The sequence below is a fragment of the Pelmatolapia mariae genome, linkage group LG10_11, assembly GCF_036321145.2.
Source record: "Pelmatolapia mariae isolate MD_Pm_ZW linkage group LG10_11, Pm_UMD_F_2, whole genome shotgun sequence".
Taxonomy (NCBI): Eukaryota; Metazoa; Chordata; class Actinopteri; order Cichliformes; family Cichlidae; genus Pelmatolapia; species Pelmatolapia mariae.
Window position 1 is genome coordinate 30236732 of NC_086236.1, and position 27839 is coordinate 30264570.

The 27839-nt window shown below is 43.8% G+C and overlaps 1 protein-coding gene across 1 annotated transcript; it reads left to right on the forward strand.

The window, feature by feature from the left end:
• Positions 1–990: 990 nt before the first annotated feature.
• sim1a (SIM bHLH transcription factor 1a) lies at positions 991–26722 on the forward strand. Its single transcript, XM_063486353.1, has 11 exons — positions 991–1165; positions 4137–4219; positions 5332–5421; positions 5502–5610; positions 5692–5777; positions 6363–6562; positions 8206–8312; positions 8695–8842; positions 12660–12819; positions 22870–23263; positions 24710–26722. The coding sequence occupies exons 1-11, from the start codon at positions 991–993 to the stop codon at positions 25414–25416; spliced, it is 2259 nt and encodes a 752-aa protein (XP_063342423.1). The 3' UTR covers positions 25417–26722.
• Positions 26723–27839: the final 1117 nt, after the last annotated feature.

Consider the following 27839-nt stretch of genomic DNA (forward strand, 5'->3'; position numbering starts at 1 on the left):
GTCCCTGATCTGGATTTGAAATCCCTCAAATCGCCATGTAGACCACAGAGGGGTGTAGATGTGGCCTGTAGCAATAACAAACAAAATAAATAAATACAAAATAAACAAATAAATAAATACAAATGAATGAATAAATAAGCAGATAAATGAATAAAATATGGATATAAAAAGATGAAAACCCAAAAGACAAGATGCATGTGAATAAAGGAGAAGCTCTCACTGTCGCTGTTGAAAAACTTCTTAAGCAACATTTTCTTCTAATGTTTTTATTTTTTGTAGATAATAAATCTTTTAATAAAGTGTTTGTAAAGGATATACACACACAGGCACACGGTTGACATGACGGTTTTAATGCTGTTTCTAAGGAATCATTGGAGCCACCTCAGGCCAGAGGTGAACATGTTCAGTAGCCAATCTCCTTCCTCCAGGAGGCCTCGGTACAAAGACTAACCAATAGGTATGCGAGCAGTTTATCCAGTCGTCCAATAGCAGCAGGCCTTCGTGCCCGCGGCACAGAGCAGGCTGTGGATGCACCGCCAGAAAATCACACGGGATGGAGGATGCGCGCGTGCTTTTGGAGACTGTGTGAAAACCAACAGGTTAGAAAGTGAGGTGAGCGGAACAGCTGTCAGTGCAGCGGCTGTCTCTGTGGCCCTTGGTTTGAGTTTTCTAGCCACTCGTGGAGCTGTTACACGCAGACTGATCGCGCCTGTGAATAAAATAAATTCTTTTTCAGTTTTTTATTGTTATTTTTGACCCTTGCAGGGCCTTCTGTGTGCGGCGGTCCGAGGCTTCAGTGTGATGAGTCCAAGTCTGAGCTTTCAGCTCTGAGCCTCACGCGGCCAGGAATAACCGGGACCCGTTCACCGTCAGCCCCGAAGCGCCTGGAAGTATGGGCGGGAGTGCACGCGCCAGCTGCAGCTGTGACGTTTAGGCCGCGCGGACGGAGACATCTGCTTTGCTATGAGAGCGTGGATCTGACACAGAAACATGAAGGAGAAGTCGAAAAACGCGGCCCGCACGCGCCGGGAAAAGGAGAACAGTGAGTTTTATGAACTGGCCAAACTGCTGCCGCTGCCCTCCGCCATCACCTCCCAGCTGGATAAAGCCTCGATCATCCGGCTCACAACAAGCTACCTGAAGATGAGAGTGGTCTTTCCCGAAGGTGGGTGGGCTGCCCTTAAATACTAATGAAGACAAAATCATACTAATAATAATCACTCGATTTTTCACAGCACGATAAATAAAACTTGTTGTGTTACGTGGATTTGTTAACGACACGAGCGTCTCTTTATTGTTTTCAGGATTCTGTTTGGTCTGTAAACGTTTAGCAAAAACAAGAAGCACATTTTAGTTTGGCATTTTTTCTTCGTGCATGTGTATTTTTATTTAATATTTACATTTCTATTTTTTAAAAAATTAAACTTTACTTTTTAAATCTGTTCACAAAAGCAAATGTTACATTTCACACAGCAGATCCCAAACTCGGCACAGTGGAGCTTTATCCTGTGAATAAATATCATCTGCTTTATCTAACAGCTCTGAACTCTGCACAGATCGCTGCGGGGAAATAAACACGGCCTCGAGGCTTTTACTCGCGTGTTTCCATATATATATTCTTGGCGCTTTGATTTTTCAGGAATTCTAACGCTGCTGACTTTTTAATATTCTGATCAAGAAAAATAGAATTTAGTGGAAACGAAATCGAGATTGTGGGGTCTGTTTCTCCGTGGGGTCCCCGTCGGGCCTGGCAGCACATCATTGGCCGGTGTGGATGGAGCTGATTGGAACGTGATCACCGTCGGTTTGTTACAAACTGGGAGGCACTGGTTTCACATAATGCAAAATAACGTCCAACTGGACTTTGCTTCAAACTGCTTCCACGATCACGCTCGCATTCGCTGGAAATGGATCTTTATTGAATATAAATATGAGCAGAATCACTGTGGAAAGAGGGACATTCGTGGGATGTATTTAAAGCAAAAACACAGACAGTCGTGTAATTCAGGACTGTTGGTAACCATGACTCTATGAAGGTCGCTCAACAGATTAAAGGGAAAATATATAATAGATGTAAAAGCTCAGCGCTGGAGGGATGAACGTCATTAAAACATATCCGTCACTTCCGTTGATGACAGTGACTAACACGCTGATCCTGCTCCTCAGTCTGGTTGAGATCTGATGGTTATGAAGACACCAGTAGATGAGTCCGTGGGACACTGTCACCTGGAAGAACACGAATGAATGAATTAACATAGAGGCATCACCCAGAACTACTGTGGACCCCGTGGACCCAGACCGTGGCATAAAAATGTCCCCCACAGTGTAGCAGAGCCAGAGTTGTCCTCCTCAGCCTTCCAGAGTCTCAGGTTTTCTAAGGCCACATGCACCGCACATGAATAACCGTGTGGCACAGTCACCCCCATCCTGCACGCGTGGAAGATGTCTGCGTGTCTCCATATTGAGGAAATGAACTCTTTTACGTGTTTTTACAGTTTCCATTTAATTAGCTCGTGTATGAGCTTCAAAACGCGTCAAATAAAGAAAAGCATGGCGGGAAAATGTTCCTGCTTTTTTCTAACCGTCTCCTCAGCGCGTGTCCAAATATTATTCATTAGATTTTTAAAACATTCCTGCTGAAGTTTTTGTTGTAAAGGTTATTATTATTATATATTATATTATTTTTATTCCAGTTTGTTTACTCGGCGCTAATTGGCTGATTTCACATTAAAGATTCATGCAGTGCAACCAAACTGTGCTCATAAAGTTTGTCTCTGTTTAATTGTTGAACATGAAATTATTTTACGTTTTTAATGTCACCAACTGAGACGCTTATATTTTTAATTGTAATATAATAATATATTTTTAATGTAATTATGTCTTTACTCGATTTTTATTTAAACATTATATATATTATGTTAAATATAATGATAAATAAATAAATAAATAAATATATATATATATATATATATATATATATATATATATATATATATATATATATATATATATATATATGTTAAATATAGATCGTGTATAAAACAAGCAGCTGTTCGTATATTTATATATAGACAGGTATATATTTGTATTGTTGCCGATAAATCTGTTTTGTTTGTTTTTTTAAGGTAAAATGTAAAAAGCTAGCGCGTGAGAGGGACAATTATAATAATACAAAATATCCTCATCTCTGGGTCACGGTTCGTGGGTTTATCCGCAGAGCGCACCCCACGCTGACAGGCCTGTTGTGGAGTCTGCGCCTCGGTGATGGTTAAGTTACAGTGGCGTCCCCACGCTATCAGGAAGTTGTCCGTGGAAATATTTTACAATAACCCCGGGTCAGTTTCTTGTGTCCGTTTCTTCCGAACAATCAAAATTCATATTTCTGTTTCTGTGACCGTGACGTGACGACCATCCGGGCCTGCAGCAGCGTCCCTCTGCGTGATTGTTTTTGTTGAACGGCCGTAAATCGTTTCAGTGTTTTTATTGAGTTTCCGACGGAGTGGAAGTTGATATTTCGGTCTGTGCAGTGGGTTTATTTGATTGTGTGTAGTCACGCAAACGTGAAGCGGCGGAGGCGGCGGCGCGCTCCGGTCGCTGCACGCCGTCTGTTTGCTCTGCAGAGCGGGCTTTGCATGTAAATGCGCCCCGCTGCCGCAGCTGGGCTCGCCGGGCCCTGCGAGGCTCGCCGGGCCCGGCGCGCTTCTGTCAGCGTTTGAGGGGCTCGTGGAAGTATTTTCCCGATCCTTCACTTATTTTTGGCTTCGCTGTATTTTTAGCGCTGCAGGCCACAAACTCCAGACTTCGCACTAAGTTTAAACTGGGCAGATTTTAAGGAACATTTGGAGTCCAGTTTAATTTCAGAGAGATTTCGCTTTCCGCAGAATTAGCAGTTCACTTATGGAAGTAAAGACTCTTGTTTGTCCGGATATATTTTGTATTGTCACTGGGAGACCCTGCTTGCTGTTGATCGGAGCGTACAGGAGGATACTGGAAAAGCCGTTTATAGGGCGCAGATTTGGTCGTTGTCAGTGTTCCCAAACCACTCGTACTAAAACTGTGATGAGTTGTGTTATTTTTCTGCAACAAAGAACAAACTACGTGGTTTTTTACACTTACCTGTTTTGGTTGATTCGCAGGCCTGGGGGAGTCCTGGGGGCACGTTAGCCGCAGCAGCTCTCTGGATGGGCTCAGCCAGGAACTAGGCTCCCATCTCTTACAGGTACTCACTGCTCTCGCTATTAGTACTGGTACTTTAAAGGCAACTGCATGTGCACTTTATTATTATCATTGTTCAGCCTGGCGATGCAGATTTGTTGGAGGTTTGGTAGCTGCTGCCACATGCCTCCTGCTGCCTTCATTCTTGTGCTTTCAGTGTGAAATGAGCTGAACACATTCGTGGTCACGCACAGAGCCTGCAGCCGCTCTCACATCAGCCGCAGCACAATGGAGCCGGGCTGTGTGCGTGGCTGTGTGCGCGGCTGTGTGCGTGGCTGCAGGCTGAAAGAAGCAGAGGTTAGCTAGCCTCGATCAGTCAGAATGACAACGGAGGAAAACACTTGAACAGAGAGAAGCTGCATGCTGAACAGTGCTGGCCCTATACATGAGAACCAACACGGCAACAATAGCAGTTATTCCTGATAAGTGTGCAGTGTTTCCTATTTGTTTGATACGTTTTTAGGTAAACAGCTGAGCAGCATCTAATGCAGAAAATACTGGAAAATCTAACAATAATATAAGGAAACAGGGGATGGTTTTCCAAAGGCAGCTTCCATCATGACCACACAGCAGAATCAATAGCTTTAAAAACATTTGAACACAGAGTCAACAGGTACATCGATTCTCATTACGCTGCATGAGTTTGAGCTGGAGGGACTTCATGATGCTGAGGTTTTAATAACCACGTGTAGATTTCCAGGCACGCTAGTCTCCAGTTTTAATCCCGGGAACATGTCACGTTAGGTTCAGGCAAACCAAACGAGCTAACGAGCCTGCTAACACAGACTGGAGGAAAAACATATGCAGAATTTCTTTTTCTAGAGTGTAAGGAGGCCACGTCCTCCTCCTGCATGAAGCCGTCTTTGTCTCTAACAAGTCAAATCTGCACAGCACAGACAGCAAAGGCACAGAGCTGAGGAGGAATGCAGCCACAGCCAAGTTTCATCAAAGAAGGGAAACAGTCTGACTGTACAAACTCCACCATTGTAATTGGCCCTAAAATGTGCAGATACACATTTCTCACAGAAACAGATGATAACACAGATGCAACTAAAAAGAGAAACAGCTCTGTACCTGTGTAATAACACCTTTTCTACACTGTACCGTTTCTTCCAGACGTTAGATGGCTTCATTTTTGTGGTTGCTCCTGATGGGAAAATCATGTACATATCAGAAACAGCGTCAGTGCACTTGGGCCTGTCACAGGTTGGTCTGACACACCTAATGTGGTCGCTTCCTCCGGGCCTGATATGTCATAGCTGTGAGCTGAATGTTCATTTCAACAGGTAGAGTTGACAGGAAACAGCATCTACGAGTACATCCACCCAGCAGACCACGATGAAATGATAGCTGTCCTCACAGCGCACCAGCCTTACCACTCCCACTTTGTTCAAGGTAATCAGCCATCTAGGTGTGCTGTTCTGTGTATGACACACCTATGCAGCACAAATCATGTGAGTTTTTATGTCTCTGCAGAATATGAGATGGAGCGCTCCTTCTTTCTCAGAATGAAGTGTGTCCTTGCTAAAAGAAATGCTGGTCTTACCTGTGGAGGCTACAAGGTAACAGAGTGCTGCTGGTCTGAACACACGCTGCCCTCGTCAGCCACACAAAATCAAACTTTCAGAGTTAAGAGCAGAGATGAGAGGAAATAATGTTCACACACACTCGAGGTGTGTGAACATGTACATATATGTACGTATAGCTCTGGAAGATAAACCACCACATATCCCTGGACAGTCCAACCCTGCAGTAACCAGCGCCCTGAAGCGGCTGACTTACACAGAGCTACAGCGCAAAGCTGTTTGCAGTTGTCTCCATGTGCACCGGGGTTAATGCTGTCAGGCATTTCCTTCTCATCTTTTTTATGTATAAATATGGGTCGAGAGTAACACGTCTGCTGGCCAGCAGGTCGTACTGACTGCAGTGTGCTTTGTGGCACTGCTATAGCAGCAAACAGCATCCACGTCATGTTGACCTCTGTCCAGTGTTCTCGTCTCACAGGAAAGTCTAACAGACTGACACATGGGTTCAAAGCGAAAGAGCACAAACTTGACATCAGGTCACGTGCCTCAGCTCATCAAACATATCACGGCCCTCCTGGATGCGTGACTGATGTTATGACCTGCTGTGTCCGCTTGGCCCAGGTGATCCACTGCAGCGGCTACCTGAAAATTCGACAGTACAGCCTCGACATGTCTCCGTTTGACGGCTGCTATCAGAACATCGGGCTGGTGGCTGTCGGTCATTCGCTCCCGCCGAGCGCCATCACTGAGATCAAACTGCACAGCAACATGTTTATGTTCAGAGCCAGTCTGGACATGAAGCTCATCTTCCTCGACTCACGGTATGTCCGCTCACCGTCTGCAGCTGCTTCTCATAGTACAGAGGTGTGTGTACTTTACACTGAAGAGGGATTGGCCCTTTCCTGATTTCTTAGCTTGTTACAGAATTGTTTTCAAGCATGAATGACCGCCTGAGATGTTAAAGCGAGTCCAGACTTTGACCAGAACGTTAGTTTGGTTTCTTTTGAGCGTTCAGACGTGGACGTGATTCTGATCGTTGTCCAAGTGTGCCTGAGCTTGACTGATAGCAGGATGTTCTTACATGAAGCAGAATTTATGGTTCCATCAATTAGGACAAGGACCACCATTTGTAACTGTGGGTATGATGTTCTTTTTATGAAATGCTGTGTTGTACCACATGTATGGGGACTCAGACCTTCCCCAAAGGTCAGCTTTTGTATTCTCTGTTTTCCCCAAAGTCTTGGGGACCATCAGAATGTCTTTGTGGAGTGTTTGTGTTGTTGTTGGTCAGCACAGAGTTTGCCGTACAGCTCTCTCACGGATGCCGATAACTGAGGGAAGTTAGGCCTGCTCTTCTTTAGATGTTGCTCTGTGTTCTTTGTGACCTCCTGGAGGAGTCACTGATGCGTTCTTAGAGTCATTTTGGTTGGCCAGACACTTCTGGGAAGTTTCACAATTGTTCCAAGTTTTCTCCATATGTGGATACGACTCTCAGCATCTTTCGTTGGAGTTACAAAGCTGGCTTTGTGACGCTTTTCAGACTCAAAGATGTCACTGGCTTTGTTTCCTTAGACCTCAGCTTTCTGTGTTGTCACACATGTGTGGGAGTAATCCAGCCGGGTATAGCTCGGGAAAATGATATAAACTTTCCAATAAATAAATCACAGTTAATGAATGATTTAACAAGGAGGGCAATTCCTTTTTTCACACAGGACCAGGTAGGGTTGGATAACCGTTTTCCCTTAACAAATGAAATCTTCATGTTAAACTGCCTCTGTGTGATCTCAAATATGCAATACAGAAATCAGGAAGGGGAAATACTTTTTCACAGCATTTGCTTTTGGTATTTGCTTGATACACATTTTGTGTGAGGGCCTGTAGAAATACAGGAAGTACACCGCAATGCTCTGCAATCAAAGAAAACACCAGCAAATAAAAAAATGCTGCAAAAGCACATAAAACACAACAGAAACTAGTTACTGGAGCCAGTCTGTGCAGAAGTGACCAATACTAAACATTTACTGTGTTACAGGAGTCGTGTGATTTTTTTCTTCATCACAACACAAACGTTCCTCTTTTTGCAGCGTCTCAGTGCCGTCTGCAGTTGTTCACTTGTCCTTTATTCAACTTCCATTGTAACCTTTTTTACTTCCTTTATGTTTGTTTTTCTATTTGCTGCTGTTTTCTTTGGTTGCAGTGCATTTGACCTCTTAGGGCCACCGTATGGAAGCCTGATTTATACTTGATAATGTGCGTGTGTGTGTGTGTCAGCAGTACTTGTGTTAGTAATGCTGTGGGGACATCAATCTGTTTACATAGTGAACATTCTTACATTTCATAGTAAAGTTTGAAGTTTGGGGTAGAAAAAGGAAACAAAAGTTGTTGTATTTAGAGTAAGTCTCTGCAAATGATGAGATGTAACTGTGTGTGTGTGTGTGTGTGTGTGTGTGTGTGTGTGTTCCAGGGTTGCAGAGCTGACAGGCTTTGAGCCTCAGGATCTAATCGAGAAAACTCTCTATCATCACGTCCACAGCTGTGACTGCTTCCACCTGCGCTGTGCTCATCATTTGTGTGAGTTAGGTTTGTTTTACCATCTTACACACACACACACACACACACACACACACACACACACACACACACACACACACACACACACACACACACACAGTATAATATGCCACTGTGTAGTTGGTTATGTTGTCATGTTATGAACAGTGTTACAGCACTAATGAACAGATATTCCATAAATACATTAATTGTTCATTTAGACTAATAAGTGCACCAAACAATACAAAAATAAATAAACACATTTTTTAGTTCCAGAATGATCTTCGTGTAATTCCACCCGGTGATGTCATTTGTTGCTACGATGTGAATATGTTCATATCTGTTGCTAGAATTTGTTTGGATGTTTCTCTGACTTGTTGTTTTCTGACTCTCGGTGTTTCAGTGCTGGTCAAAGGTCAGGTCACTACAAAGTACTACCGTTTCTTGGCCAAGCATGGCGGCTGGGTCTGGGTGCAGAGTTATGCAACCATCGTCCACAACAGCCGCTCATCCAGACCTCACTGCATTGTCAGCGTCAACTATGTTCTCACGTGAGTCTCTGTTGCAGCTCCACTCTCAGTTACCTCTGTGATACACGGATTAAAGATCAGACTGATACTCAGAAGATTTGCTGGAGACAAATGAGATTTTAAACAATTAAGGCTATATCTGATGTTGCCATTCATTTCCCAAAGATCACATGAAATATCACTCAGTATCATCCAGTGATGTCCTGCAGTCAGTATGAAGATGGCATGTAGCATGAGGAATAGATCTAAGGGAAAGCTCTTTGTTTGATACAGATGGCAGGATATTTATCGCTCAGCTGGTTACAGTATTAACAGAAGACTGAAGGGACATCTGCATTTTGATCTATGCAAAAGACAAAGCTAACGGGGTTAGCAGCAGGTATTTAATGACTATGATGCTCATGAATTAGTAGAAGAAGAAGAAGCACTTTTGTAGTCGTAAGACTGACAGCAAGAACACAGTGTTACAGTCAGTCAGACTGCAGTGGATAAACGTCACACAGATGAATGCACATTTGTTCTGTGATGTCAAAACCAAAGGCACTCATCTACACGGATGTAGAAAAATAAAAATGGTCAGATGAGACTTAAATGGACTGATGTATGAGGACATTTATACTGTTTTTTTCTAGTCTACTGACCACTCAGTCACATCTGCTGTGATTGGTTGGGGTGAAAGAAGGAAGACAGGATAAAGACATGCTGTGGAAGAGAGACAGAGATTAATAACAGATATGATTCAATGCAGAGAGGTCTATTAACACAGAGTGAGTGACGAAGAAACACAGCAGTCTTAAATTTCCTTCAGTGTCGCCTGCTCTGACCCCTGGAAGACAATTGACTAATATATAATTATATTAATAATAATAATAATGATATATATATACATACATATAATGACTAATGACTATAAAAATGACTGAGTGAGAACAGTCACAGGTATCACAGCAGGTGTATTTAACGTGTTCTTTGGTGTGTCTGTGGAGACACTGACATGTTGACATGCAGAGTCTTAAATTGCTGCAATATCTGAATTGATTTTTAAAACATTCAGAGGAATTTTGATGCTGAAACTAATGAAAGTGACAGTCCACGTTAACTCTATGGTAGCCCCATGAACAGATACACTACATGGTTACAGTGCACAGTTTAGGAGGCTCCATGAACCCACTTACATCTGAGCACTCTGAAATATTAGTGCCTGAGAGAACAGTGACTGTACACTGATGTTCCTGTCATTCACCTCCAGGCCACTTTATTTAGTGTTTAGCTGCTAACAGCACTCAGCACACATCGAGCCAGAGTCTCGTCAGGAAACACAAACACAAAGATGAATATGTGTGATCTATTTGCTGCTCAGTCTCTGCTGAAGCTGATCGTTAAAGAGAACGTCTGTGGTGGTGGCACTCCTGAGTAACCAGTATAAACCTCTGTAATTCCACCCAGTCTGCTGTCACCAGTGTTAGGCTTCTTACTCAAAGATTATTACTCATTATTTTTAAGTAATCCATTACATTACTTAATTACTCCCTGTAAAAGGTCATTTGTTACACTAACATCGATTGAAATGCATTTTGATGTTTAACAGCCTCAGGTTACAGCAGCACACACTGATGAACACATTCATCTTTCTTTTAGCATGAACTCAAAGCAAAGCTGATAAAGACACTTCAAAGTGAATGCTGCTGAAATTCTAATGTAGAAACAAAGAAATGGAGGTTACAGTGCTGCAGGTGCTCAGCACCGTCTTTGTTACCAGCAGGTCCTCTGCTCTTTGCCTGTAAAGGACACAAAGCTACAGGACTTCTGCCTACAACCAGTCCTACCAGTCATATTTTGAACAGGATGGGGTTGATTTGGACATGTCTGGTGATTCTGTATATTGTGAACAAGAATAACCTCAAAGCCCATTATCATCATCTGAGCCACAGAGCTGTTATCCAAAAACAAGCCCAGGTCCAATCAGTGCTGTGTATGAATTATTGACGCTGAAGTGCAGAACACATCATGCAGGTGGTGTAAAACGGCAGGTGTGTCTCTGAGTGTCCAGGGCAGATCTGCTGTCTGTGCTTTGATAACATAATATTGGTACTGAGACGCTGTGCAAACAGTTTCTGTGCAGCTATTCACTGGAGGTTAATTAGAAATCTGTTTGTTAAAGCCTTGTTTTCAGAATCAGGCAGTCTAACTAAAGTTTGTCCCTTTTTTATTATTATTATTATTATTATTATTATTCCTTTGAAACAAACGATCAGGATTTCTTTCAGAAAACCATAACTGGGTTTTTTCCCTAATTCTGATGACAGAGACATTCCTGTGTTATCAGTAGATATGCTGGTGATGTCAGAGTGGCTGTTACCTGCAGAGTCAGTCTGGCAGTGTGTAAAGAAAGGAGCTGCTGGGACCATCAGGCCATAAAAACACAGTCAAATCCTTTTTCTTTCAAACAGAATGAAACCGATCAGTGCTGACATGAGCCGCTCTCTCTATCAGTAACTAAAGGATTTCCTTTATTCGCCATTATTTATTACCCCAATGTGTGTATTTCACAGATGTACAAGAGACTAAATGAATGAATAAGGCCCATAAAAAGCCTCCATTAAGCAGCATGACTTACTGCATTTACAAGCAAAGAACAGCTTGACACATATTTGCTCCACGTCCTGCATCACAGCCCTAACGGCTTCTGTTTATGGCCTTTTAATTGATATCTTGTAAAGATGATGAGCATTTACGGCCCCAGCTTGCTGTAAAGGGAACGAAGCCTCATAAGGCTCATTTCTTCTCCCCTTAATATATTTTCTTATGTAGTGATGATGGAAAAGAAGCCGCGTGGTTCTCTCTCTCTGTCTGATTTTTCCTTAACACACGACAAAAGACAGCGATAAGGAGAGCGCAGGCTTTTGTGGAGTGTTGCTATCAGCAGCAGAGCTGGTTTGCCCAGTAGCTTTGGTCCACACAGCCACTGATAACAGAGGTGATGAGGATACTTCACCTGCATGTGAACTCCCACTGTGTGTTTAGCTCTGATGACCTCTACACCTAATACCTCGACTTGACAGTAATTTAGCAATTCTTTAAATGTCTGCAGCAAACGCATGCGACCGCATTTCACTCATGTGACTCCCACAGCAGCTCTGCTGGGTGTTTCACAGTCTTCAAACCACAGGAACACTTTCACATGAAATGCACTACAGTACACTACAGCTGTGAAAATAACAAATCTGGGATTTATCTGGGATGCCCCGGCAGAGCCGCTGCTTATGCTCCTCTTATGTTAGGATTCTCCAAATGTAAGCGAACCACAGCCTGTGTGTCTGAATTTGTGTTTACAGAGACTGAGACAGAAGAGAGATCACTGTTTGTCTCAAATAAACTGTGTAGACGTTTTCTGTTGTCTCGAACTCCATTCATCATCCATGTTGAGAACACTTTAGCAAGAAATCAATTCCCATTTCCCAGTAGTGGGACGTCCAAGTTTGTCCTACGGGTCTGATTTAGCGAGATATAACCTTTAATCTGCCGGTGTATTCAATTGGACGGCTTTGCCTCAGTGGAGTGTTTGTGGAAGGCCTTGCTGCGATCCCTCTGGTAACACAAGCAGCTCCAGTCCTTTCAGCACCACCCAAAACCTCCCAGCACAGACACACACATCGCTCCACAAGCCCGGTCTCTCAGCACTCATCACACTCTAACTGCTAAACAGATGTTATTGACTTTTTGCACCCAGAGAAAATGCAGCTCATCATCTTCTTTAATAAATAGTCATTACATGAGACTGGAAGCTCTCCACATCTATGCACTGTACCTCTGGGCTTTTCTGCTTGTGTGTCTTTAGGGAGACAGAATATAAAGGCCTCCAGCTTTCTCTGGACCAGGCCACATCCAAGGCCTCTTTTCCCTACAGCAGCACGAGCAGCCTCACAGACAACTGCAGAACTCCCAAGAGCCGAGCATCACGGCCCAAGAGCAAAGCCAGGCTCTCGCCATATACACAGGTGAGTGCAGGTCTCTGAGACTGAGGTATGAACACGTTACTGCACTGCTGCCTGGTTGGGACGTGGGAACAACGTTGCAGCTGTGCTCCTTGCTGAAGGAGACAGTGTGCACCAATAGCAGCAGGCATTGTTAGACCCGGACTGAGTTTTAGATTTTAATAAAAAAATGGAAAAAATGATTTATTATGTCTTTAATTTGTCAGACACTTTTTTGCCACCTCTTCTTTTTCTTCTTCTGGTGCTTTGATTATAAATTTTAGTTTTTTTGTTTGTTTGTTTGTTTTTTTGCCTGTCCCGTTTGGCTCTTTTGCCATCAGAATTATTGTCTAAAGGTGAAGAAAGATGCCCAACGGATTTACTTTACCAAATGGACCATCCCAGCCTTGCCGTAATGGTCTATTTGATTCACCTTTTATTGTTTATTTTATTTTCACTTGTTAAATACGGGACAGACTTGACTGGTGGAAAGAAAGGGGAGAAAGAAAGAGGGAAAGAAAAAAAACTGAGAAGAGGGACGGGGATAAAGGGCAAAAAACAAAAACCAACAGAATAAGCAGACAAAAAATACATATATCAATCAGCTGGATCACCTTTTGAGAAAGAAAAAGAAAACAAGCAGAAGAAAACGAGAGTAATAAACAACATCACAATGATATATGGGAATATAACAGTAAATACTTAATATTAAACATTATTGTGCAGCACGTGAGATTGACAGCGCACAGTGTGCTTTGAGGTAGGAGCCAAAAAGGGTGTAGTTTGTGTGTGTGATCACCTGTGTGTACACCTGTGAGCATGAACGCGCTTGTTTTTAAAAGGTTCCTTCATGTAATGATCTGCTAGAGGGTGTGGGGGGGCCACAGCCCCGTCCTCCAGGGCATGAAGCAGGTATGGAGGAGATCCAGGCTCCAGACATCCAGAGGCCCCCAGAACACAAGAGACCAAGGAAGACCAACAGAGGGGCAGCCGCGCCACTGTCCCAGAAAGAGCTGAGGAGAGTCCCAGATGAGGGGTCACTCAGCAGCCGCGGAGCAGAAGCCAGGGGGGGTTGCAGTGACGTGCCCGTGAGCTCCGCCGGCAGCCAGCTGTGCCAGAGTGACCGAGCCCCAGGCCGAGAGGCCGAGGGCACCCCACCCCCGAAGTGGCCCGACTGAGCCCCAGGCTCAAGGCACCGACAAGCAGCTACCAAGGAGTGAGCCGGTGTGTACCTGGACGCCCATCCCCGGACACAAAGAACCACCAACGCACCGATTATAAATTTTAGTGGCAGACATCCAGAGAAAGTCACCAAAGGCCTCACTGGGCTGAACCATTACTCCAGTTCATCATTCACAGAGTTTGTGGTTTCAAGAACGGATTTCTTCTCTCAATCTAGTGACCAGGAAGGAACACATTCATCCCCGGATAGTTGAGACAGCTTGACTAACCAGTTTGGGTCTTCTTCCAGACCTTAGCAATAAACTTTCTGAAGAGTCCGTTTCCATATGAATAACCTGTGTAAATCTACAGGTCTCCTTCTTAGATCTGTACTGAATTAGTCAGTCCACCGAGGGCTGTCAATCAAAGAGAAATGAGTCATGATCAGTATGGAGTAGGCTTTGGCTTTATCAAGTTTAATGACACAGTAAGCCAGGGGTGTCGAACTCCAGGCCTCGAGGGCCGGTGTCCTGCAGATTTTAGATCTCACCCTGGGTCAACACACCTGAATCACATGATGAGTTCATTAACAGGCCTCTGGAGAACTTCAGGACATGTTGAGGTGGTCATTTAGCCATTTGAATCAGCTGTGTTGGATCAAGGACACATCTAAAACCTGCAGGACACCGGCCCTCGAGGCCTGGAGTTGGACACCTGTGGTGTACTCCTTCAGCAGCGCTTACTAATGTGAGTATATGAATATAGAGTATATAGTTGAGGATGTATGTATAGTGTTCATGCTGTGTGGATTAGAAAATAAATCCAAACTTGGGGACTCTGTTCTTGTTTTTCTGAGACCTCAGGCAGACTGCACATGATTTTCATTTCAGTATTAAAAATAAATCTTACATTTAAAATGATGTAAGGTTACTTTCAAACCTCTAAAATAGGGAACTAGTTAAAAAATGTCTGTAGTTCCCAAACAGTTGATGCAGAACGTTACAGATGAATGTCTGCACGCACACGTCTGTGCTATTCAATTCAATTCAATTCAATTTTATTTACACAGCACCAAATCACAACAACAGTCACCTCAAAGCGCTTTATATTGTACAGTAGATCGTACAATAATAGATACAGAGAAAAACCCAACAATCATATGACCCCCTATGAGCAAGCACTTTGGCGACAGTGGGAAGGAAAAACTCCCTTTTAACAGGAAGAAACCTCCGGCAGAACCAGGCTCAGGGAGGGGTGGGGCCATCTGCTGTGATTGGTTGAGAGAAGGAAGACAGGATAAAGACATGCTGTGGAAGAGAGACAGAGATTAATAATAGGTATGATTCAATGCAGAGAGGTCTGTTAACACATAGTGAGTGAGAAAGGTGACTGGAAAGGAAAAACTCAATGCATCATGGGAATCCCCCGGCAGCCTACGTCTATTGCAGCATAACTAAGGGAGGATTCAGGGTCACCTGGTCCAGCCCTAACTATATGCTTCAGCAAAAAGGAAAGTTTGAAGCCTAATCTTAAAAGTAGAGATAGTGTCTGTCTCCTGAATCCAAACTGGAAGCTGGTTCCACAGAAGAGGGGCCTGAAAACTGAAGGCTCTGCCTCCCATTCTACTTTTAAATACTCTAGGAACAACAAGTAAGCCTGCAGTGTGAGAGCGAAGTGCTCTAATAGGGTGATATGGTACTACAAGGTCATTAAGATAAGATGGGGCCTGATTATTTAAGACCTTGTATGTGAGGAGCAGGATTTTGAATTCTGGATTTAACAGGGAGCCAATGAAGGGAAGCCAATACAGGAGAAATCTGCTCTCTATTTCTAGTCCCTGTCAGGACTCTTGCTGCAGCATTTTGGATTAACTGAAGGCTTTTCAGGGATCTCCAAAAGTTGATTCTGTTCATCTGGACGTAGCGTTTTGTGGGAGAAACGTTTCGTCACTCATCCAAGTGACTTCTTCAGCTGACTGCAGGTTTCCCCAAACCTTATAAACAGGACATTTGCATAATGACTGAAACCAGCCCACTGAAGGAACAATGAGCTGGGAGGTCAGTTCCTTAATCGTAATTATGCAAATTCTCATGACCATTGATCAACAACCACTGACCAAAACCCACTGATCAAAGCCCACTGATCAATGGCCATGAGTACCATTCACAGAGAGTTGGGGAATGGCTGCAATCACAGCATTGTAAGATGGTGACAGATGTACCCTTAGGCCCCCTCCTCGATTCAGAGATGGTCTTTTCCTTTTCACGTAAATGGCCTCCTTGACTCCGCGCTCAAACCAGCGTTCCTCCCTGTCCAGGATGTGTACATCCTCATCATTGAAAGAGTGTCCACTGGCCTGTAGGTGTAAATAGACTGCAGAGTCCTGGCCTGACGAGGTAGCTCTTCTGTGTTGTGCCATCCGCTTCGCCAGAGGTTGTTTGGTTTCCCCGATGTATAAATCCTGGCAATCCTCCTGGCACTTAACAGCGTACACTATGTTACTCTGTTTGTGTCGGGGGACCCGATCCTTGGGGTGGACCAGTTTTTGGCGCAGCGTGTTTTGGGGTTTAAAAGCCACAGAGACCCGGTGTTTAGAAAAAATGCGTCTCAACTGCTCCGATACTCCTGACACATATGGGATCACTACAGGTTTTTGCTTGGGCAGCGGTTGTCCTTCTCTCCTGGATCGGCTGGAGCTAATGTGATCCGTGAAATGTAGTACGTCCTGAGATTTGATTTTCACCCAGGTGTCATCCACATATCTGAACCAATGACTTGGTGGTGTTCCAGGATAGGATAGCAAAGCCCTCTTTTCCACTTCTTCCATGTACAAATTGGCCACGATGGGTGAAACTGGGGAGCCCATGGCACACCCATGTTTCTGCCTGTAGAACTGACCCTTGGGTGTGAAGTAGGTGGAATGAAGACACAGTTCCAAAAGCAAACACACTTGGTCGATGCTGAGAGTGGTCCTGTTGCTGAGGTTGGTGTCATCCTGTAATCTCTTATGGACTACCTTCAACGCTTCCGTGACTGGGATGCAAGTGAAGAGAGATGTAACGTCGTACGAAACCTTGGTTTCATCTGCCTCCATAATGACATCTCTCACCTTCTCAACAAAATCCAGGGTGTTCTGGATGTGGTGTTCAGAGCTGCCCACCAGCGGGTTGAGGATCGAAGCTAGAAACTTGGAGATGTTATAGGTAACTGAGTTGATCATACAGACAATCGGTCTTAAAGGTGCACCCTGTTTATGTATCTTCGGTAAACCATACAGACTTGGTGTAGACTCCCCTGGGTACAGCCTGTGGTATGAGGTCCGGTCGATAGCCTTGTCTTGTTCTAACTGCTTCAGACAGTCTATCACCCTCTTCCTGCAGCCACTTCCTGGGTCTCGTTTCAGGGGCTCATAAGTATTTTCATCACTGAGTAGTGACAAAATTTTCTCATGACTGCAGGGAAACCTGCAGTCAGCTGAGACTGAAGAAGTCACTTGGATGAGTGACGAAACGTTTCTCCCACAAAACGCTACATCCAGATGAACAGAATCAACTTTTGGAGATTTATTTTCCTGGATGATTGAGAATGCATCAAGACGCTTTTCAGGGAGTTTTTAGGACTTCCTGATAATAAAGAATTACAGTAGTCCAGCCTGGAAGTAATGAAGGCATGAACTAGTTTTTCAGCGTCACTCTGAGACAGGATATTTCTAATTTTAGAGATGTTGCACAAATGGAAGAAAGCAGTCTTACATATTTGTTTAATATGTGCGTTGAAGGACATGTCCTGGTCAAAAATGACTCCAAGGTTCCTCACAGTGTTACTGGAGGCCAAGGTAATGCCATCCAGAGTAAGAATCTGGTTAGATACCATATTTCTAAGATTTTCAGGGCCGAGTACAATAACCTCAGTTTGATCTGAATTAAGAAGCAGAAAGTTAGCGGCCATCCAGGTCTTTATGTCTTTAAGACATTCCTGCAGTTTAACTAATTGGTGTGTGTTATCTGGCTTCATGGACAGATAGAGCTGGGTGTCATCTGCATAGCAGTGAAAATGTATGCTATGTCTTCTAATGATGCTGCCTAAGGGAAGCATGTATAATGTAAATAGAATTGGTCCTAGCACTGAACCCTGTGGAACTCCATAATTAACCTCAGTGTGTGAAGATGACTCTCCATTTACATGAACAAACTGGAGTCTATTAGATAGATATGATACAAACCACTGCAGTGCAGTACCTGTAATACCTACAGCATGTTCCAATCGCTCTAATAGGATATTATGATCAACAGTATCGAACGCTGCACTGAGGTCTAGCAGGACAAGCACAGAGATGAGTCCACTGTCAGAGGCCATAAGAAGATCATTTGTAACCTTCACTAAAGCTGTTTCTGTGCTGTGATGAGCTCTGAAACCTGACTGAAACTCTTCAAATAAGCCATTCCTCTGCAGATGATCTGTTAGCTGTTTGACAACTACTCTTTCAAGGATGTTTGATATGAAAGGAAGGTTGGAGATTGGCCTATAATTAGCTAAGACAGCTGGGTCTAGAGATGCTTTTTAAGTAAAGGTTTAACTACAGCCAGCTTGAAGGCCTGTGGTACATAGGTGATTATTAGAGATAGGTTGATCATATTTAAGATTGAAGCATTAATTAATGGCAGGACTTCTTTGAGCAGTTTTGTAGGAATGGGGTCTAAAAGACACGTTGATGTTTTGGAGGAATTAATTATTGAAGTTAACTCAGAAAGATCAATTGGAGAAAAAGAGTCTAACTTAACATCAATGGTACTAAAAGTAGCTGTAGATAATATTACATCTGTGTGATGATTATTGGTAATTTTTTCTCTAATGATTAAAATGTTATTTGTGAAGAAGTTCATGAAGTCATTACTAGTTAACGTTAAAGGGATGGTTGGCTCATCAGAGCTCTGACTGTTTGTCAGCCTGGCTACAGTGCTGAAGAGAAACCTGGGGTTGTTCTTATTTTCTTCAATCAGTGATGAATAGTAAGATGTTCTGGCTTTGCGGAGGGCTTTCTTATAAAGCAACAAACTATTTCTCCAGGCTAAATGATGATCCTCTAAATTTGTGACACGCCATTTCCTCTCCAGCTTACGAGTTATCTGCTTTAGGCTACGTGTTTGAGAATTATACCACGGAGTCAGGTACTTCTGATTTGAGGCCTTAGTTTTCACCGGAGCTACAGTATCCAGAGTCGTACGTAGTGAGGAGGTAAAATTATTAGCAAGATGATCGACCTCTGTTGGAGTAGCGTTCAGATGCTCTGCTCTATGTTGGTACAGGGCATTGAAGATGATAACAGTGGGTGGATTATATTCTTAAACTTAGTTACAGCACTTTCAGAAAGACATCTACTGTGATAAAGTCTACTCCCCACTGCTGTGTAATCAATTATTGTAAATGTAAATGTTATCAGGAAATGATCAGACAGCAGAGGGTTTTCAGGAAACACTGTTAAATGTTCAGTTTCTATGCCATATGTTAAAACAAGATCTAGAGTGTGATTAAAGTGGTGGGTGGGTTCTTTTACAGTTTGAGAGAAGCCAATTGAGTCTAATAACAGATTAAATGCCATGTTGAGGCTGTCATTTTTAGCATCTACATGGATGTTAAAATCACCCACAATAATTATTTTATCTGAGCTGAGCACTAAATCAGATAAAAAGTCTGAGAAATCAGAGAGAAACTCTGTGTAAGGCCCAGGTGGACGATAGATGATAACAAGTAAGACTGGTTTCTGAGTTTTACAGCTGGGTTGGACAAGGCTAAGCATCAGGCTTTCAAATGAATTAAAAGTCTGTCTGGGTCTTTGGTTGATTAATAGGCTGGTGTGAAAAATTGCTGTCACACCGCCCCCTCGGCCTGTGCTTCGAGATTTCTGGTAGTTAGAATGACTCGGGGGTGTTGATTCATTTAAACTAACATAATCATCCTGCTGCAACCAGGTTTCTGTAAGGCAGAGTAAATCGATTTGTTGGTCAATTATTAAGTCATGTACTAACAGAGACTTGGAGGAGAGAGACCTAATATTTAATAATCCACATTTCACTGTTTTACTCTTTGGTTCAGATGTGGATTCTGTATTGTTCTTTCTTTGTGATTTTTTATGTTTAAGTTTTTTATTGCTGGTTTTTGGTTTGTTTTTTGTCTGTTTGGGAGCTGACACAGTCTCAATGGAGATGGGTTTTTGGGGGGGTAGCAGGAGGAGAGAAGCTGCAGAGAGGCGTGTAAGACTGCAACTCTGCTTCCTGGTCCCAACTCTGGATAGACATATTTTGGGGGGTTTAATAAATTGGTCCATATTTCTAGAAATGAGAGCTGCTCCATCCAAAGTGGGATGGATGCCGTCTCTCCTAACAAGACCAGGTTTCCTCCAGAAGGTTTGCCAATTATCTATGAAGCCCACATCGTTTCTGGGACACCACTCAGACAGCCAGCAATTTAAGGAGAACATGCGGCTAAACATGTCACTCCTGGTCTGATTGGGGAGGGGACCAGAGAAAACTACAGAGTCCGACATTGTTTTGGCAAAGTTACACACCGATTCAATATTGATTTTAGTGACCTCCGATTGGCGTAACCGGGTGTCATTACTGCCGACGTGAATTATGATCTTACTGTATTTACGTTTACCCTTAGCCAGCAGTTTTAAATTTCCTTCAATGTCGCCTGCTCTGGCCCCTGGAAGACAATTGACTATGGTTGCCGGTGTCTCTAGCTTCACATGTCTGAGAACAGAATCACCAATTACCAGAGTTTGACCCCCGGCGGGTGTGTCGCCGAGTGGGGAAAAACGGTTAGACACATGAACAGGTTGGTGGTGTACCTGGGGCTTCTGTTTAGGACTATGCTTCCTCCTCACCGTCACCCAACCGCCCTCGTTCCCCAGCTGCTTGGGGTCTGCCGGGGGAGAGCTAGCGGGGCCTACGCTATCGTCGGCTGCACCAGCTACAGGGGCCTGGCTAGCTACGGGTGAATGAAGGGTGCGAAGCCGAGTCTCCAATTCAGTAATCCTGGCCTCCAGAGCTGCAAATATGCTACATTTGTTACAGGTATCATTACTGCTAAAGGAGGCCGAGGAGTAACTAAACATCTGACACAATGAGCAGGAAAGTGCAACAGGGACAGGTGAAGTAGCCATGGTGCTAACGAGTCGGCTACGAGCTAAGCTAAGCTAGCGAAACAGTAAAGAGACAGTGAGTGAATACTTTGGCTATAAATTAGGTAGTGAGTACACAGAAAGGGTGCTTCAGATGAAGCAGGTGAAGATTATACTATGAAAAAAGAATGCATCTAACAGTTTTTAATTAAATTACTAAGCAGATAAGCTAGGGTGACCATATTTTGATTTCCAAAAAAGAGGACACTTGGCTCAGTCATGAAGAACTTACTTAAAGAAACATAAAATTGGCCCAGGCATTTTGACTAGAGACCGGCCCACCAGGTATTATAGGAAAAGCCATAAAGTCTTTGAATGAAAACAAACGCTGTTGTGACAGTGATGTACAGTCTTGTTGGTATATGTATGATTTCTATACATGTTACATCAGATAAAAACTTTGGTTGTAAGATTCAGATAATTATTTATTAAAAGCGAGGCATTTTAAATGAGAATAAGAAAGAAAAGTATTTCTTTGTGCCCCCCTTTCCCTGTTAATGCCCTACCTGCCCCCCTGGCAAAACTTTGCTAGACCCGCCCCTGCACAGTTACCAGCTGTCAGCTACTTAGAAAAGGATCCTGGTGTTATTTGTCTCTCAGAAACAGTTCATAACTTCCCTTCAACTCATTCATGTCACCTAAAAGGTAAACCTGTTTCTCCATCACCTGTTCAGCTCTGATGATTCAGTAAGGACATCTGCTGGTTTCATCTTCATGTTTCCCTCTCACCACATATCCAAACCGACATCATGACCAGCAGCTTTACAGCTGTGGCTCCAGCAAACATCAGCTGATACTAGAAATTAATATTAAATAAATTCTAACAACAGCTGATCAGGCTTAAATGTGCTGCTGTTGTTTAGCGCGACATCCGCTGGTTTCCTCTTTCTGGCGCAAAGTGGGCGATAAACAAACAAGAGAGAAAAGCCGATCAGCTGATCATTGATCAGTTTCATGATTGAAGGAGTACCACCAAACAACTGAGTTATTTTTACACATCGGCCAGCATCTGGCCAATCCACCACCTTTCATTGTTTATACCGTTATAAAAAAAAAACCCATCGGCCCGTGGCCATGTCCAGCTATGGTCAGTAGGAGGGAAATTTCTTTTGCAGTTCGTCTGAAAGAAGGATGTGCGCTTTGGGATCTTTTAAACATCATTAGGCGCGTTGCTGTGCGCTGTCCTTCCTGTCTGTGAGCGCATAACAAGCGCTCACAAAGCAAGTTTGGGGATGACGTCACACACATGGGTCCTCTGTCGGAATGTAGGAAAACCCGGACATTTTTATCAATCTCGAAAATCCCCCCGGACGCTCCAGACGGAATGTGAAAAGAGGACCTGTCCGGGGAAAAGAGGACGGTTGGTCACCCTAAGATAAGCTACTCAGAAACACCACTGCGTTTGAGCAGGAACAGGAAGTGATACTCTACCGCAGAGAGAGCGAACACCAAGTGACAGTTTCAGTGCGTCTGTAACACTGTGGAGAACACAGGAACATGAATAAAGAGTGCTTTTTTAAACTACTTGCTGTGAAAAAAATACTTTGTATATATCTGTACATACAGAGCTGACGACTGTACCTCATCTTATTGTAATAACATGATGACAGCACATGCAGCGTATTCATACACAAATATTAATGTTCTGGATCAAAGTGCTGTAGCTGAACATCCAGAATCAGCAGTCAGTCTTTGCATCATGCCTTTCTTCCCTCCTCTCACCCTCACAGTATTCCAGCTTCCAGACGGAGCGTTCCGAATCCGGCCAGGACAGTCCGTGGGGCAGCAGTCCGCTCACAGACTCGGCCTCCCCTCGACTGTTGGAGCAGACTGAAGGCGTGGATGCCTCCTGTGTTTACAGGCAATTCTCTGATCCTCGCACACTTTGCTACAACATGTCTGAAGACCAGATCACCAGCCACATCCACATCCACGGTCAGGGTCAGAGCTGTGAGCGGGGTCGGTGCGAGGCAGGCCGATATTTTCTAGGAGCTCCTCCACCAGGCAGGGAGACGTGGTGGGACACCGCCCGCTCCATCATACCCCTGAGCAAGAGCTCGTTGGAGAACTACGAAGACTACGACGGCAGCGTGCCACACATCACAGCTGTGCACTCCCACCACGGTGAGGCCTTTTCTCTCATGGAGCTGTGGCTGTTTAAATCTGCACAGCTTTAGCACAATGAACTTATTTATCAGAAGTATTTTCTGTTTGGTTTTCTACATGTTTTGACCAGACGTCTCACCTTTAGTCTCATCTGTCCAAAGCACACTGTGGGTAGTTCAGATACAGCCACACTGACATGTATTTGTTAAGAAGCCATACTGGTTCAGGCTTTTTCTAACTATGCTGTCCTAACATGCAAACTGAGGCTCAGATGGAGTTCAGGTGGACTTCTCGGGTTTTTTGTAATTTCTTCACACACACACACACACACACACACACACACACACACACACACACACACACACACACACACACACACACACACTTTCTGATGATCAGTTAATGAAGTGCATTTGATTGGCACCCCTTGGCTGCTGCTTTCCCTGATGAGGTACAGCTCATGCAGTATGGGACATCATGCCCTGTGGGTACTGGCTGAGGAGACCTGTATTTACACCTTTAACATGCGTGATAGCATATGTAAGGCTGCTCCACCTGCAGCTTCTCTGCTGCTTGGAAAAAAGAGAGAGAGATTGTGTCTTGGCCAGCCGGTGCAGCAGCATGCTTACCTGCTCATTCCAAAAATCCATCTCCAGGCCAGTGTCCAGTATGTCAGTGCCATCATGGTGAGCAGCTAACTCAGGGTGTAGCTGGCCAGAGCCCTCACATGCTCCGCTCAGCAAACCCATAGAAGGATTCAGCGTGGTCAGCCCAGTTAGCTGTGGGGAGAATAATTTGATCAGTACACCTCAACACTGTCTTCACACATGTGACATGTTTTTGCAGAGTTAAGCTCCAGAGCTGGAGACAAAACGCACAAGCTTTGGACTCAGTCAGTAATCTCCTCATGTGGACAGTCCTGCACAAAACTGGGCTCACATTGTAGTGAAGAGAGAGTGCAGTTCTGAGGACAGAGGTAAACAGAGTATTTCTTCTTCATCTCGGTTTGGTTCTTGTACCAAACAGCAAAACAAAAACTGCACAGCAGATTCAGACATGAGCTGTGTGGTCAGCTGAGCAGTGTTGGCTAACACCAGCTGGGGTCACGTCGGCAGCAACAGAGCTACAGGTGTAGCAGGGTATAGGTGTTCTTAGTGAGGGGAAGAGCACAGGAACTGAGTGATGATGGTGATGACAGAGCCTCACATATATGATCACAGGTCATCTGCAGTAAAGCCATGAGTACATGTGTCTTCAGCCAGGATCCACGGGGCGTGATACTCCTGTGTGTGTTGTGCTGAGTGGATGGTCACATGACAGTCGTAGGTCTGAATAGTTTTGGTGTTTGATGCAGTACTACAGCTGATGACTGGCAGAGATCTCAGTGGAAGAAAGGAGCAACCTTAAGCTTACAAATTCTTATTCATGCTTCCTCTGCACTGCTGTCACTGCTTCCCTTTGCAGGCAGGGGCTGGGATGAGGATAGCGTGGTCAGCTCACCAGACGGAGGCTCAGCCAGTGACTCAGGGGACCGCTACCGAGCCGACCGCTATCGCTGCAGTCCACAGGAGCCCAGCAAGATTGAGACGTTGATCCGAGCCACGCAGCAGATGATCAAGGAAGAAGAAAGTCGCCTGCAGTTACGCAAAGGCCCCACACCTGAGGCCTCACTAGGGCCAGCAAACGGACTGCCCAAGGGCCCTGGGTCGTGCTTTACGCCCGAGTATACTCAAGGGCCTCTGCCTTTACAGACCATGTTGTGTCGAGGTTTAAGTCAGGTAATCAGCCCCACGCCTAGCCCCGCTCCCCAATCTAAGCTCAACAGTCCAGGTTCAGAGTGTCTCCATAAGCCCAAAGACTACCTCCAGACAGAACTGCCCCCCCTTTCTTTGCAGTTACATCCTTTTGGTCGTGCAGGGGCATGCTCAGGCTCCCCAACACCAGCTCCGGCCCTCTATCCCTCCCACACACACCCGCGGCCCTACCTGGACAAGCATCCAGCATATTCCCTGACCGGCTACACTCTGGAGCACCTGTATGACCCAGAGAGCCTCCGGGGGTACTGCACCTCCACCAGCACCGGCTCCACCCCCTACGATCACTTCCGCATACCAGCAGAGCAGACCACTGGGCGTAAAGGCACATCTGTAATTATTACTAATGGAAGCTAACAGTTCTGACACACAGTCTGTTTAGCTTCTCCACAGGAGAGACTCACTTTCACCTGCATCTGTTTTTTCACCGTACCAATGAATTCCCAGAGAAAGTTCATTTGGCTGCTTCTAAAATGTCCGATTTGAAACAGGAAGCTCTCTGTGCCCGTGGCTCTGCTGGGTATGTCTGTTTGTTGAAACTTGGAGACTTTGATAAATAAGTTGCTTTTCTCTGGTTCAAAATCAGAATTAGAAAGAACAGAGTTATGATTCAAACTGGGAGCAGTTCATGTGTTTTGTTAGGGGTAGTGAGTTTGATTAAACCCACTCGAGTATCACACATATTTACACACGGCCTTATAATCGACTATGGATCGATTTTATGTCATTTAAATGCAGCTCTTCACTCGGTTTCACAAACAAACCGAGTGGGCCTGTAATCTACGTCTGTTTCCATTTGAAGGCCTTTAAGTCAAAACTAGAACTCGATAGAAAACGGATGGATTTCCTTTTGGTTTAGCATCAGATCCTGTGTCAGTTTCACTCGTCCACATGGTGATGTGTCTCTATCAGAGACAGAACTGATGTTCTTTTTTTTTTATACACACTGTTGGTGAAGACGCATGACAGGCTTAGGTTGGGTTGGACATGGAGCAAAGAAAGAAGAAACCAGCTTTATTGGTCACATACACAACCATACAGAGTACAACATGCAGTGAAACGTCCGAGCTGCAGACGTAGCCGCGCTGTTCGGCATGGGGGGGGCCTAGCCAGGACCCTTACTGGATACTGGGAGGGAATCAAACTTGTGACTTCGGCTCCAAAGGTGTGTGGTCTTACCACTACACTATCCAGCTGACATGAAGGTTGGTCCCGAAATGAGAGCGATCACCTGAAATTTCACAAACTAATATGCAAAGCCATTCTCTGGTTTCTCTCTGTGTTCACGGTCATGTTGACTTCTGTCGTCTAGTGAGAACGATACACACTGAATACACTTTTGGAAATATTTGATTGGCTGACACAGGATCATATTTGCATAGCATCACAGTAAAATGAGCGGATGAGGTTTTGTGCTGCTGTTTAGCAAACTCTAAGGTTGGACTGAGTGCGTGCACAGAACATATGAAGTTTCATTTCCATGACGTTTCCACTAATCATGAGTGACTGCAGGGCGATTGGTGCTCGTGACCATATGCAAAACGTTGGTGTGCCAGGTCAGTTAGCTAAATTGCTTCATTCTTCATCTCTAAAGCAACTGTTGTTGCAATTATACATATTTGCACAACAAGACTGGAGTTTGGTTATTGCTGATGAACCTATATTTATACCAGTTTGATTTCTTTGTTTAGTCACAGCCTGAAATGTGCTTAATTTCTTAAAGTTATTTATAGTGTACTGTAAATGTGCTCCAAAAGAAAATGCCATCACATTTAAGCACACGGGCAAAAACGGTATTTATTATATAAATGTTTGTTTATGAGTTTGAAATATAGCTGCAATCAGATCCAGTCTAACTGCTTGTATATTCAGTGTGTTTTTGACTGAGCAAAAGATCAAATAAAAATCATTTTGCACACGTGGATTGTTTGTTTTTTTGGATATGGTTCTGTAAACGCGGCGTAAAGGATAGACGGACATTCACGAGCAGCAATGAAGAAATCAGTTTCCTTAAATTCATACAGTAGTTTCATTTAGTTTTGTTTGTTGATGAGATTAATTCACACATTTATTCACGTTTTTTCAATTCTACAAAGTACAAATATACTTTGTTTGCACACTTTAATGCTGTAGCATGAAACAGATTTTACTTGTAATTCATTTCTTCTTTGATGATATTGGCTAATATTTTAAACAACAAATGAAAACAAGCATTTTGCAGGCAGCATCACAGCATCCATTGCTAATGTGATACATGCATGTGAGACATGAATTTCTCAAACAAACTCTGAAGTGTTGAACTATGTAAGACATCTGTAGTGTTTTTTACACCATTTCACAAAAACACAGCTGAACATTCGTATTCTTTGAATGTAACATGTTTGTTTACATGCAGAGTGAATGCACAAATGATGCAGAGCTTGGATCCTCCATCATGTCACTGCAATGATGTGACTCAGCAGCTGACAGACTGCTGTTGTTGTGCCAACCTGAATGAATTACAACCAGTTTTCCAATCAGCTTCAGAAATAACTACATCCGTCTGTTTTCACTACATAATCACAGCATCGCCGTGGCCTGTTTAGAAGAAACAGAGTATTAAGAGTTTACAGTTGGCACACGTATTAAACATACGCTATGACTTTACATATGCACATTGAATTTTGCCTTTTGAATTACAGTTGTGATGACATATCATGACAACACAAAGTCACTGTTTTAGATGTAAAGTCAGATGTGGCCACTAAATAACAACGTTTCACATGTGATGAACTGTCATC